The sequence below is a fragment of the Cyrtonyx montezumae genome, unplaced genomic scaffold (genome assembly GCF_038088225.1).
Source record: "Cyrtonyx montezumae isolate F1298 unplaced genomic scaffold, pur_monq_1.0 scaffold_8, whole genome shotgun sequence".
NCBI lineage: Eukaryota > Metazoa > Chordata > Aves > Galliformes > Odontophoridae > Cyrtonyx > Cyrtonyx montezumae.
The window spans coordinates 12,234,967-12,250,190 of record NW_027072089.1 but is presented as its reverse complement, the minus strand read 5'-3'; the positions used below and the strand labels follow the sequence as shown (position 1 = coordinate 12,250,190).

At 43.5% G+C, this 15,224-nt stretch overlaps 1 protein-coding gene across 1 annotated transcript in view; it reads right to left on the bottom strand.

Annotated features, from left to right (window-relative positions):
• ENPP2 (ectonucleotide pyrophosphatase/phosphodiesterase 2) overlaps positions 1-953 on the bottom strand; it is a 67,110-nt gene extending 66,157 nt beyond the window's left edge. Inside the window, 2 exon segments of the mRNA XM_065751750.1 lie at positions 722-910; positions 912-953. Of these exon segments, the coding sequence (XP_065607822.1) occupies positions 722-910; positions 912-953 (231 nt within the window).
• Between the last annotated feature and the right edge of the window lie 14,271 nt (positions 954-15,224).

Genomic DNA, 15,224 nt, shown 5'->3' with positions numbered 1-15,224 from the left:
TTAGGAGAAACAAATACAAACGTGGTAATGCCGCAATGATTAAAGACATTCACACATTTCTTTCAGAAAGAAAAACAAAAAACAAAAACAAAAAAAAAAACACTGGGATTAGGTAGAGGAATGGGATTATTATTTAAATTATTTATATTATTTATTAGTAGTGCCTTATTTAAAACAGATTGCCTTTGCACCCAACACTTTTCCAGTGAATCTCCAGAGGGAGAAGATTTTAATACAAATCAAATGCCAGGTGATGTGGAGCTAAACTCATAATCACTTGTTGACGTAACGTTAATATCACAGGAGGTCAGTACAAACAAAACAGACATTTCCTTGCTTGTGTCTGCTGGAGGCCAATTTTAACACTGCTAAAAGGTAACAAGATGTGAAGGATGGTTATATTAAAAAGGATGGGAGAGAGGGATATCTGCGTAAAGGAAAACAAGCTGCAAGAGACCTACTATGATATTTTAATCCTGCTTACTGCTCTGTGCATTAAATAATGCATTCTACTTTAATTACAAATCAGAGGACTTCCGTCATCACCCCTAAATGCACATGGTCAGAACCTTCAGCTTGCCAAGTCCCAATCCGAGCTGCGCTTGGCAGAAATACACTCATGTCGCTTCACAGCCTGACTTTGCTTGTAATTATATTTACTTCAGCCTACTTCCACAAGCCAGAAAAACACGGGGCAGAAGGGGAGGGAGGATGTGCCTACCGTACCAGCGGGTCTTTTTTCTCCATGGCTGAGGTTTGACGTGGAAACTTCGCTTCGCCCCGGTCCCTGCAGCAGCTGCCCTGGCCCTGGGCCGGCTGCTGGGGGCTGCCCGGCCGCCTTGGGCTGGGAGCTGGAGTCAGGGTGCCGGCTGCCCCGCAGGACAATGGCTCCATTGGGACAGAGCTTGGGGGACAAAGGCGCTGCTTTCAGGATTGATTTTATATGCACACATGTGACCTTTGCCTGAAATGACTCTATGGAAAGCGTCCCTGTCCCGAAGATCTGCTTTCAAATGCAGCGGACTGATGCTCTTGCCTAATCTCGGCTTTTTGGTGTTTTTCTCTTTTTTGGCCACAGATGCCTCAGGAGAGGTCATGTGCAGATAACAAGGTGGTGCTGAGCCCTTTCTAATCATTTAATAGCCCTATTCAGTAATGGATAGGGTTATTTTCTTCACTTTCAGAGTCCTTCACCACAATTTGCTAGCTGGAGTGCTTTAATCTGCATTTGGGAATTTAACTACAAACCTGGAGAGCCCTAACTCCCAGTCCGGTGCCCTAAACCACTTCCAAGCTCAGGCCAGCTTCGCTAGATTGCACATAGTTATAAATGTGTGCATCCAGATAAGAATGTCAGAGCCTTTCAATTTTTTCACAGACCTGTAGGATACTTTTGTAGGAACAAATTTCTGTATTACAAATTTGAAGTGATTTTTAAAGTGTTTCTGAAGTTTCCTACTTGACAGGATATAAAACAGAAGCTGTCAGTACTTAGCACACATGATCTTGCTGTCGCTGCACTGGAGGTCAGGGGATGGAGGAGTTTGTCACAGGGATACTGCAAACACTGCAGCTGTATCTGGACAAGGGAAGGTCCTTTGGAGGGCTTCTTTGTGTCATTAGAGAGTTAAACAACATTTTCCATTCTAAGATCTTGATTTGTACTGTCTATTTCTCTGACAAAGTGTCCGTTTTGCTTGCTTTCTTTACCCTGGCCATTGTGCTGGAAAGAGTGTGGAGTTTTTACATAATTTTTACATCTATTTTCAACTTGTCAAAATATGCCAACTGTTTTTTCAGAATAAAACAAAGGGTGAATACTTTGCTGTATTGATGCTATGCACATTTTTCTGTCCTTTCCATGAACAAATCACAGGATTATACACCTTCGAAACAATGAATTGGATTTGGGGGCTCGGGGAAGAATAGCCTTTTTAAAGTGAATACGTTCATCCATCCCTACCAAATTCCAGCTGGATTTGGCCAAGTCATAAATCTTGAAGAGATCTTTGTGTATGCTCAGCACTGTGTGCAGCTTGCTCACACTTAACCACTGAGCTCTCTGGAGGTCATCTTCTCTGGTTGGCTTTGAGCCCCCTGCAGCCTGCAGTGCACTGCAGTTTTATGTCAAGGGAAAGGACTTTTAAAAGATGCACAGCTGAATCCAGTAGTGGGTCACCCACTGTCAGCAAAGCTTCAGATTCAGTTGCCCACATCTTTCCCATAAAAAGTGCAGAAGTGTGTGCTTGTTCGCACTGTAGATCCCCAAAACTAAACCTAATCCCTCTGAAATCTCCCCATGACCCTCCACTCCATCCTCCATACTACTTAAAGCCCCTTCCCTCACCATTGGTCCTTTGAGGTGTTCACACAAAAAGGAGGACAAAATCAGTGCTATGAGCAGCTGCTGGAGTGGTGCCACACACAGAACGGGGCTGCTGTTGATCAGACAGTGTCACAAGCTGAAGGTACGTTTCAATGCACAGAGACCATGAAAGCAGACAGATTTCAAGTGTTTGTTTTAGAAATCTTAAAACACAGTGTCAGTATCCGCACGTCAGATCCAATAGTTGCAGAGTTACAGTTATGTGAGTGCTAAGTGCAAACATTCAGTTTTTTTTTTAATTGAATATTTTGCAAGGTCTAGAAGCGAAGTATCTGAATGTACAAGGGAGCAAGCAAAGCATGGGAGAAGAAACAAATTAACAAACTGACACAAGGTCTTCCCACCTCATAGCAGGATGTTCCCAGCATCCTACTCCCTAATGTTTGTTTGAATTCCATTTAAAAGAGGATTCCCCTTGCTCCCCCTTAGAAGTGCAGCTTGTTGTATTACTGACAGTTTTTCTCCTTAGATTCCCAGATCCCCATCTGACTTCAATCTTTTTTATTATTATTATGTTTTTGTGTCTTATCAGCATTTGGAGGCTATCACAAACTTCCCCTCCAGCACTGTTAGTGGGTACTAGCACGATTTAACATTCTCCAGTATATTAATTGCAATCTGAAAATATTTTAGTAGATACTCACCCCTGTTTAGCACCACAGCATTCTTGGTCCCACAGCTATCTACTTATCTGAGTCATACTCAGTTAAAATAAATCTTAGCCAGCTCTCTCATTGTGTATAAACAAACTCAGGCTATGTGGCAAAACAGACACTGCCATCTCTAGATGCCACCTGGAGCAGCAGGGCTCGGTTTGAACAACACTTACTTAGAATCAGTGTCCAGGAACTAGGATGGTTCACCTGGGGATGCATGAGGAAGAGGCTTTCAGGCCAGCACTCTTTCAAAGCCTGTGGCCATCACTGCATTCTGTCAGATATCCTCTCCCTGCAGCATCATCTCCAATGAGCTACAGGCAGAGCTGCTGGAGCTGCTTTGTGCACTTGGTTTAGGCAGCAGCAAGGCTCAAGTGGTTCAGCTCAGGACAATGATGAACACACACACAGGAATGTAACTGCTACACATAGGAAATTACTACATGTGCAGGCAGGTACTCCCACGTGAAGGAGCAGCTCAGCTGGAGAGACAAGGGGCTGCAATGGATGAGGAACTGAAAATCCACTCAAGTCTTATCTATATAATGTAAAACCTTTGAAGCATTTGGTCTAACAAAAAAGTACGAGTTCGAGATACACTAGGTTCAGAAATGAGTATTCAGGAACTTGATTTTACAAGAAATGCACTGAGGAGAAGACTTTCTGAGGGACATGGGTTCATGCTTCTGTTTGCAGGACAGACTAAGCTGGAAGGTTAACTAAAAGAACAAAATGTTCCCTTTCCACTGCAGGACTCAGAATTTAAGGGAGTGATACTGTGTGGAACTGAACCTGGAGAAAATGTTATAGAGGCTCAGCTTTACAGCAGCTGTCCTACCACCAGAATCAGAGTCTGAGAGTCTGGACATCTCTAGATCTTGTGCAATCAGAGGGAGCAGCTATATACTTAAATCAAGCCAAACACCGAGCACCTATATATGGATTTCCAGAGCTAATATTTAGATCCTGGTTTTAAAAGCTGTGTTTACATATGTCCCAGCCTCCTAGGAATAAAGATCTTTTCATCATTACCCCTTTTAATCCCTCCATTTTCTACATTCATCTTTAAACAGTACCATTGCAAATAAATTCATCAGAAAATCAAACCGGCAGTTAAATATGCCATGGGTAGTACAGCATTAAAATCAACCACAAAAAAAACAGTGCTTCAAAAATATTGTACTGTAGATAGTCACGAATAAAAGAAGATTGTGACTTACAAGAAATATATGACCCCTCCTACAGTTAATCTATTCCATATTTGTTGATTGAACGTGAATTACAGTTGAAAAATATCCCAAGGGATTACTTAATATGCTGCCTAATCCAGCAGTCCACCCCCTGCAAAGAACAACCTCATGCGGTTTTGCTTCATTAGGAGTTTCTCTGCAGCTCCAGTGTCCCAGCTCAGTTTCACCTCCTGCAAACAGGTCTGAGCATGAAGAAATGACTTCTGTGGCCAGAACTGTGCAGAAGTATGTAACTCTGAACAAGCTTAATTGCACGAGTTGAGCTAATGGAAAAACCATACTTTGTCTGACTACCTTCAAGGCATGGTTGGAGTTATCCCTTCTGAAATCTGAATGGATTATGTGGTCTTGTATCTCTGGCTTTGCTTTGGCATATTTTCATTTTTTTAACCCTTAGTTTACAGTATTATGGCTGCATAAAATGTTTTGCTCATACTCCAAAGCTTTACTGCCTCTCCTGTTCAACGTTTTTCCTGTAATTAAATGATTTGTTTCACAGAATCACAGAATTGTATAGGAGCTGGAGTGGACCTCAGGAGATCATCTAGTCCAACCCCCTGCTAAAGCAGGTTGCCTACAGTAGGTTTCACAGGAAAGCATCCAGGTGGGTTTTGAGTATCTCCAGAGAAAGAGATTTCACAACCTCCCTGGGCAGCCTGTTCCAGTGCTCCGTCACCACCAAAGTAAAGACATTTTTCTCATATTTACATGACACTTCTTATGTTCCAGTTTATGCCCATTGGCCCTTGTCCTGTCACTGAGTACCACTGAAAAGAGTTTGGTCACATCCACTTGACACCTGACCTTTAAATATTGATAAGTATTGATAAGATCCCCTCTCAGTCTCCACTAGGCTGAACAGAACCAGGACTCTCAGCTTTTCCTTATAAGAGTGATGCTCCAGGCCCTTAATCACCTTCATAACCTTCTGCTGTACTCCCTCCAGAAGTTCCCTATCTTTCTTGAGCTAGGGAGCACAGAGGAGTAGAGGGAGAGTATCACCTCCCTTGACCTGCTAGCAATGCTCTTCCTAATGCACCCCAGGATACCATTGGCCTCCTCAGCCACGAGGACACACTGCTGGCTCATGTCAATCTGTTGTCCATCAGGACACTCAGGTCCTTCTCTGCAGAGCTCCCTTCCAGGAGCTCAGTCCCTAACCTGTACTGATGCATGCAGTTTTTCCTGTATAGATGTAGAAATCAACACTTGTAATTGTTTCTAGTACAGTTTGTCCATTAGCAGGAATATTGTGACATCCTTTATCCTCAACTTATGTGAAAATGTATCTTCACTTAGAAAAGTCATTGGATCCACAACTTCTAAAGAGCTTCTGTCAAAAAAGAAAATCTTCTACTCTTGAGCTCTGTTAATCACAGTATAGCCAGATTGTGAGCAGCTATGAAGTAACACTGCTTTACAAATTTGTACGACCTTGGGATCCACCTCTCTGATATCCTGTGGATATCTGCCACTTAGAACTTGGGGTGGAAGGAAAATGGCCATAAGTGGGAGCTCTGTGTAAACTCATGAAGGGAGACAAGGTGCAAAGATGTGAATAATTGCGAAGATCATAAACTTGAGTTCTCCCTGGCTGGCATGAAAAATAGTCTGTGTGGGCTGCAGGCGTAACCTGAGAAGGCGCAAACTTTTTGAGATAGCTAACAGCTTTATCTCTCTGCCATCACACAAAGTAGTCCAGACCCCAAATAAGGCCAGAAAAGGACAGAGAAGAACAGAGTATCACTGGCTCTGACAAGATCCTGCTCCTTAGCTCTAGGGCTGACACTGTGGCTCTTATCTTGTTCTACACATTGTTCTACACCTTCAATCTTTCTCCTTTCACGATTGTTTTCTTGCCTAATGTTCTCTCCTGAACAACATTTCTGTTATCTGACACAGAAGAAGCTGCTTCACTTCATTTTGAAGTTTTTGGTCTAGTACAGTACATACAAGTTCTATCAGATTCCACATCCTGAACGAGATGTACACATTTCTTAAATGAAACAGTAACTCGCAAGTTGTAAGTAGGGGTGATGTTAATAAAATGCTCCAAGAAATCTGATGTGCCTATGTCCCAGAAGGGAAAAGTACAAGTTTCAAGGCTGCTCTTTTCTGCTACAGAAAGTCTATTGTCTGGCTATAAGCGTTTGAAAATTCCATGAGGAATAAGGAATACACAGTTAAAATTGAAAAAAAAAAAAGATGAAGTGATATGATAACTGCAAACTCCCTACAGATCTCTCTTTGACAGAGTAATGCACCAGATAACACAAAACCTAGGTGAGGGCAGCCAGCAAACAAAGCCAGCATACCCTAGAGGGCTGTGCAATGAGGAAAATTCAGAAAAGGATAAGAGATGAAGGGCTGATGAGGACACCCAAGAGGTTTCACTGCAGGACAGGACTGGATGCACAGCTGGTTTTGTAGGTCATATGCCATCCCAGCCTTCAAAACATGGCAAGGGATTTTGTCCACCCACCAGCTGCTGTGCCAGAAAGAAGCTGGTAGCCCACCAGCTATAGCATGACTTGGGTTTTTCATATAGTGTTTATAGTACAAGAGTAACAGTCTTGCCACTATTAACAGTAATTTCTGCCTTTAGCAAAGCCCTGGATTTCCACCATTCTGTGAAGAAAGTAATAGTCTGGAGAGTGTGAAAAGAAAGGAATCTTTTGGGGATCGGGGGCATTGGTTGATTATTCTTTTCTGAATGAAAAAAAAACAAAAACAACCAAAAACCACCTTTCTCATTTCTCATCCTCTTCCATTGGAGTATAAAAGCTAATAGAAGTGAATGGACGACTCATACTTTCATTTCCAAGAGTTTTGACTGAGGCCTATAGCAAAGCCATTGTGGATAGAAGCTACAAGGCCCACTGCAATGCGGACTGCGGCCTTCTGAGTGCTAGGCAGAATGGGTAGCATGGTGGCAGCCACTCCTGCACCAAGATGCTCTCAGCTCTGAGGGAAAAAGAGAGAGCTCATTGGCCTGTTCAGTTTGGGCCACTGCAGAGAGGAGCTGCTGTGAAGTGAAGGCTTTTAGGCTAAACAAGTGGTCTCTGACATGAATTGTAGATACAACTATTTGAGACTTCCAATATGACTCCAGTTTGTTTGCAAAGCTTGGTTTATACTCCTGCTTATAATTTATCTTCTGCTTTTGATTCCTCACAACATCTGTGTCCTTTTTCCAGACCCCCCTGCATGGTTTTATTCACGAAAGCTTTAAGAGTTTTGTTTTTGTTCTAATGTTTTTGCCTTCTAAGTTGTTTTTATTATGATGCGCACCACGCTGAGTGCTCTGGCAGCTTGCAAGGGCTGTTTTCTAAGAAGAATAAATTATGGGCATTAATAAAACAAAGCGCCGAGCTTTTGAACATTTGGTTTCAACGTGGAAGGATTCTCTTTCATATGAGAATCGTGTTGAGGATTTATTTCTAGGGGGACTTTTTCTGTTATTAAGATCTAACAAAGCAGTATTTTACTGAAGGCTTTTTGTTTTTCCCTCATCCACTCTGTCATGGTTATTGCAAAGCTCTTCTGCTGTTTCTCATTTCACTGCAAGGTACCTATGTGCATACGAAAGGTATGCTGTGCAGGATTTGCTTTTAAGTTTGTAGCTAAGAGGGGGGAGGGGGCCTGGGAGGTTTTTGTTTGAGCTTCTTTTGTGGAGAAAGATTAAGGTAAGGATATGGAAACCGAGGGTAAAGTAGTTCTTTAAAATAAAAACAGATCTCCCCTCCGTAAACACATGCCAAACAAATACACAAATTATGACAAATCAGTTGGCTGTGTTCACAACTGGGCTAGGGCAAAGAACAAGAGCGCTGTAAGCATGATTTACAACACTTATTTGGACCTCCTTGAAAAGTCTTCCTTTCAGTAGGCTCAATCCTGCAACATAAGCAATTTGGCTCTCATGAGTAGTCCCATTGACTAAAAGCAGGGCCCAAATTTACAGGGTCACCTAAACCAACAGGAGAGTTTTGAATGCAACATTTTCCCATAAGTCACTTCCTATTATACCCTTTTGCCACCTGGACTACATCTCCTTAAATGTGCTTTATTGGTCCCATATGCCTTTATTCAGTGAAGTGCTCAAGCTTTGATGAAATGGAAGAGATGCAAGCGAGTGCTAACAGCTTTTCTGAGCTTGTGCTGCAGCCGCACTCCAGATTAATGCCTCCTTTCATATAGCTGCTGCCCCACACTACACACATGGAACAGCCTCCCACTTGTAGTTCCCAAACGTGCTCGCCTTCTCTTCCAAATCAGCACGCACAGTCCTCCAGCTCACATCTCCACTGTTGTCGTTGCTGCAAGGGAGGCAATTTTGCAGAGAGAGCCGTTGAGCATCCAACACCACCATGTGCTTAAACTCCCCTGGACTTCAGTCCCCTCTGGTTCCCAGGAGTGGAGTTTCACCCACAGCCCTGAACAACTTGGGCTGGCATCCAGCCTGGTACCTCTGCACCTCCTCACTGCCTCTCACTCACTCCAGGAGACTGACATTGGCTGCCCAAGCAGCATAAAACACCTTTTCCTTTCTTATCTGACTTTGGTTGGATTGGATTTCTGACAATTTAGCAAGCTGACTCACCTTGCAAGGCCAGCTGCTGCGCTGATGATGCATGGGAATCAACAGAACTGAAGCAGGAGGAGGACAGGATTACCACCTTCAGCAGAGTGGGATCAACTCTTTGCAGCATCATACCCACATTCTCCTTTATGCCTGTGTTTCACAATACAAAAGTATGAGAAAATATTTTGTTGAAGACTTCCTGAGAACAGAGGCAGTCTTTGCACCTGGGTGGATTTTTAATCTGCGTTTAAACATATTTCAGCATTAGCGGGCATTAGCTATTAGCTAGTGATATTAAAGATGCAAACAGTTTGATAACTTAGTGCTCCAGATCAAAAGGTGGGGTGGGAACTGTAAACTTTGCAATGTTTGACTTGAACTCAAGTGAAAACATCTGACAGCTTTTATTAGTGTTTGCACTTCTCAGTGATGGGCATCAAGGTAAAAGTGACCCGATTGTTGCTTTTTATCATTTTCCAGCTGCGGTACAAAAACAGGAATCTGTTAATTACTTCAGACACCTATGGGGTCAGGTTGGCAGCAGCAAGGCGCTCTGAGCCTTCTCACTGCTGTCATGAAAAACCTCATGTGTTTCCTTCCTCACCGCATGCCTCACAAAGAGATTTACTGCTGTGTTTTAACCACACGTCAATGAGCCATTCAAAATGTTCAGCAGCAAATTTGGAGACTTATCTGTGACAGCATTTTCTCACTGATAGGCTGTTATTTATAATAAGTGTTTGCATACCTCATTAGTTGCATGATGAGATGAAATACTACAGAATGGAGGCCTAAATGATGGAGGCAATCAGTGGCACTGTGTTCCTACCAAGGGGAGTGAAGGGTAAGCAGAAACTGAGAAATGAGATCAGAGTTCTTTGCTATACCATCCTGCTCACAAACAGCAGCAAGCAACTGCATGGGAATACCAAGAAATTGATGTTCATTTGCATGCACTGAGGCTTCATTTCTTGCAGGATTTCTTACCATCAATGCCACTTCTGTCAGTTCGTTTTCAACTGGACACCCAGACTTCTCAGTGAAGACAAGGGCCTATACTGTTAATTTATGCAGTGTTCATGTTGGCTTGTTTAGTCACCTCTTAATCAACAAAGGTTTGAAATCTACTTATCTGGGTGGTTCTAATGATCATATTGCACAGAATCATAGAGTGAGTCATAGAATCATAGAACTGTAGAATCACAGAACAGCCTGGGTTGAAAAGGACCTCAAAGATCCTCTAGTTTCAATACCCCTGCCATGGGCAGGGTCACCAACCACTAGAACAGGCTGCCCAGAGCCACATCCAGCCTTGCCTTGAATGCCTCCAGGGATGGGGCATCCACAGCCTCTCTGGGCAACCTGTTCAGTGCGTCACCACCCTCTGAGTGAAAGACTTCCTCCTAACATCTAACCTAAATCTCCCGTTTTAATTTAAAACCATTCCCCCTTGTCCTGTCACTATCCACCCGTGCAAATAGTTGTTCCTCCTCCTGTTTATACGTTCCCTTCAAGTACAGGAAGGCCACAGTGAGGTCTCCCTGGAGCCTTCTCCATGCTAAACAAGCCCAGTTCCCTCAACCTTTCCTCACAGGAGAGGTGCTCCAGCCCTAGGATCATTTTGGCGGTCCTTCTCTGGACCTGTTCCAAGAGCTCTGTGTCTTTCTTGTGCTGGGGGCCCCACGCCTGGATGCTGTACTCCAGATGGGGCCAAAAGCACAGGGCTGTTGTCTTACAGGACTGTGCCAGTTTGGGGCACACCTACCATCCCCTGTGAGAATTCCTTTATTCTCTGGGAGTCTGGGGTAGGATATGGAGACAAGGGACTTCTTCACTGAAAAAAAAGGGTCAAAGCTGTGATTTGCAGAGCATATTTGGATGTCAGGAGGAGGTTCTTCACAGAGAGAGCAGTGAGGTGCTGGAACAGACTGCCTAGAGAGGCTGTGGGTGCTTCATCCCAGGAGGTGTTCAAGACATCAGGTTGGATGGGGCCCTGGGCAATGTCTAGTACCAGATCTGGAGGATGGTGGCCCTGCCTGTGGCAGGGGGGGGTGGAACTCGATGGGTCTCTTCCACCCCAAGCCATTCTATCTGCTCAGGATGAAGCTCAGTTGGGCTGGAACGGGGAGATGGGCTGTGAGGCTTGGACTAGGTGAGAGCCTACAGTTTTCTTACATGACACTTCTTGTCTCTTGGCACTGTGTTCATTTTTGATGTCTCTCAGCAGCTTTCATGGTGGGCACACTGGGGAGAGGGACAGCAAGGAGCTCCTGCAGAATGTCTAAGCAGCACAAGGAGTTTCCTATTACCAGAGATGCTGATTTCTTCTCAGCTGACAAAACCTCAAATTGAGCTAAGGTGGTATCAAACCTGTCTCATTTTTTGACACGTTCCCAGAGCATAATCTTCCTCCATGCTTCAAAAGTCAAACACCAGGGCTGTGAGCGTGTCCACTTGAAATTGCTGTAACCTCTTCTGCAACATATCCATATTGCCATAAAACTGGAACACCAAGCCTCAGCCTCTATGCCTCTTATTAATGTAACAGCCATTCATTCAGTGCTTGAGGGAGAGCAGCATTCATCCTAGAGAAGGCTAACCCAGATACAGGTTATAGCACCTGTCTAACTTCCACCTTCTCTCATCCCTCTGATAGTCATTTCCATTAGTTTCACACTATTTAGCATATGAACCCTGTGGTGCAAAAATCACATCTTACTTTTCACAAAATGCTCACACCACCTTCAGAAAACATTTAATTACTACAGAAGTAGAACTTTGGTGATGATGTTTGTACATCTTCTAAGGGAGCAATACGAATTTCAGAATTAAGAAGTAAGGATTTCAGAATTAAGTACAAAACATACTCCTCCATTCTTCTCCTTTGTGCACTGGTTTCCATGTGTTTGGTGTTTGAAGCAGAAGGGATTAGGACCATATTTACTAACACACCACAGGCTGAGTGAGAGAGGGGGGGTATTAATCCCTCAAAAAAGCCTGTTTGTTATAAAATACCACAAGTAATCAATATACCCCAAAAGAGCAAAGGCAGCGATGGAGCAAACCCTTAATGTGAACCAGACCAAATAACATGAAACAATCAGCTCAATGGGTGAAGTAGTGATTTGGCAACTGTTCTGACACTACTTGCCATGGGATTTCTGGGCAATCATGGTGAAAGTAAGTAAACAGGCCTCCTCAGAATAGCACTACTAGCAGACACTGTAGTGGGGCACAGCTGGGCCGTTCATCCAGGAGAGGGATTCCTTCCTTTACCTGACACTACATCCCACCCCCTGTACTGCACAGCAAAGCAAAGCGGCTTGGATGTGTTACGTGGGGTTTGCTTCTATCTAAATACTTTTGAACAGAAGAAACAGCAGTTTGATGCCTGGGTTTACACTTCAGGACAGAAACAAGGAGTTCCCTCAACTAATCCATATCCATTTCTAAAGTTCAAGAGCCAGTCTGTGAGCTGGCATTTTGGGATCCCAGCCTCATGCTCTGTCCATTGCACAAAGAAATCCTGTGTTTCAGTGGAAGGATTACCCAGACCTTTCTGGGCTTTTCAAGCCAAATCAATTTCCTCACCTGTAAGAAAAGAATAAGAGGTTGAATAGATAGATATAATGGGTTTTCAAAGTTCATCATTTAAGTGCAAATTGCTGTTCTCCATCTGACAACCAACATTTCTTTTTCTTTGTTTTTTTTTTTGTTTTGTTTTGTTGTTTATATTTCATTGTAGGAACTCCTCCCATCTCCAGGGAACATGAACAACACAGAATGGAGAAGCAAAAAAGGGATGTTTTATTGTGTCAAAGAGGTATTTAGTCTATCCACTGAAAGGAATAAAGTCACTTTATAAATCTTCAGTTCCAGAGCCACTAATCCAGGGTTCCTTTAACGTTTTCAGACACAGATGATCTCCTAATGCCCAGTCCTTCTATCTGATTAGCTATTAAGAGATGTGAGCTTTTTTGGTGACATCAAACTCTGTGGGGGCTGAGGGGAAATTTGAGCCAGTCCCATAAGAGTGGAAATAACAGCAACAGTTGTATACAGAGGTTTGGATTTCTGGATGAAACATCAGGGCCCATGGGAAACATTCCTGCATTAAAGTCATCACTTGATTCCAAAATTTGACATCTCCAAGGTGCTAGAGAGCTTTCAGAAAACAAGACCATCACTCAAAATATGACAGGGACTTCAAATATTGTTACAAAATCATCTCCAACAGGCATTAACACTAAACTCTGAACACTGGGGTTTGATGCAGCTCCAAGAAAGGGTTTTGCTAAGCTTCAGAGAGGATGTGCTAAATTTGGAAAGCTGTTCAAAGAGAAAACCAATTATTTTCACCAGAAGTCCATCTAATGTTTTGCAATGACCTTAAAGCAGACAGATATAACAAGGGATGGCAAGTAGCCACTGCCATGAATTATGTTGCATCCCAGCTCCAAGGTCACTTGTCAAATACAAATGGTAATCAAATCTGAGATGTGCAGTGTTCAGCATGCAGCACAGGGCTGAAGGGACAGACAGCATCCTGCCCTCTACTGAGCTGCTCCTGGCTGGTCAGGTGTTTCTCTGGTACTGAGAACCTGAGACCAATTTTACGCTGCTGGAAAACACTCACTTAAGCCAATATCTCTCCTGGAAATGTTAGCATGTTTGAACCTCTGTAACAGACAGCTTAGCTTGGTCTTAAAAGTACTCATATGGTCACCTAGATGCAAAATACATTGCCCTAAAGGCACTTCATGTTATTCAGGCCAGGGTGTATCCCCTTTCCTACTGGAGTTTGTCTTCTGGCAAGACAACTGACGTGCTCTGCTGCTCCAACCCTGATGTGTTCTGTGTATTCGAGTGCTTTTTGCAGCTGTGGAGCCTTGTTTCCAACTACATTGTCCACAGCAATGTAGGTGGTGCTACACTCCCCTTGGTCCATCTGATTCCCCTCATCAACACCACACTGGAGACCAAGTCAGGGGTATGTTCCAGTACCGACACTCTTCAGTTAATCCATTTTGCAATGCTAAATGCTGCTGAGAAGAAAGGAGCATGGTATCACAGCCCTCTGCTCCTGTGCCACACAGCTGCACACTGGGTGGCAGGACCAGTTGGATGTGACACCAACAGCAGCACAGGGAAGCCCAGCATGGTTCCTTTATACGAACACCTGACTTTATTTATGGAATGCCATTCAAAGCCATTCTCTGTTTCAAAATATACCTTTGCAGAAGTGTCCAGGTGATTTCCAATATATTATACCTACACTTCTTTGAGGAAAAGGCAATATCACCATTTTCAGATGAGACACAGAGATATCAACAAACTATTTCCACTAATTTTAAGAATCTGATGTAAGACTTGGTGACTTCTAGTTTTTAGAATGTATAACAGTGAATAACAGTTCTGTGACATCCCATAATAGGCAAGAGCAGAGACGAGCTGTGCTGGGGTAAGCACAGACCCCCTGTTGTCTCCAGTCGGAGTCCATCAGCGCTGCTGTAGGTTCACCAGATCAGAACTGTGTGTCTCAAGCTGAGCCCTGAGTGAAGAAGTTAGAAATGACCTTTTCTGAAAATTATAGCTGAAGTGACCTGGCAGCACAGTTCTGTCTGTGAGACAGGAAAAAGATACAGCTTTCCAGAACAAGATTCAGCTGAGCACCACTGCACTGCTCCTGCCCCACAGGACACAGCCTTCAGGTCATCTCACCAAACTTACAACAGGGGGCTGAGTAAAATTGCCCAGGTGGTCTCTCGTCCACTTGAATTGCAACCTTAATCATATTCTCCAGAGGGAATAATTAGGTGTGTTTCTGTCGTTGTTGTTGGTTTTCTTGGTTTTGTTTTCTTTAAAAGATTGAATTAGAAGAGCAATTTCTACTGATGTGACACAAGTTACCTCCTGCATGGTTCAACAGCAGCAATTTGAAACTTAGCAGGATGGCACAAGGTAGGACTGTGGCAGCTCACAGCTGTTATAGATTGCCATCTCTTTTTGGTAAGTTACTTAGAACCATCAAGCATTTCAGCAAATGGCGGTGCTGCCAAGGCGCACTGGAGATTCCTGAATCTCCAGTTGTAGCCTAACTTCTGTAAGGGACTGTGACTCAAAGGGATTTTGTCCAGTCACTTTCACCTGTTATTCCTCCCTGCTCAGCTTCTCCACCTTGCCTCTGTTCCCTCTCTGGCCATTCTCTGACTTGCAATCTCTGTCAGCTGTTCCTTGTTCCAGCTCCTTATCCATGACTTTATTCCCTCGCTCCCCAAGCTAACTTTACTTTCAATTTCACATTTGACTCACCTTTGGCAGAGGTCAGTCCGAACCACCAGATTTCT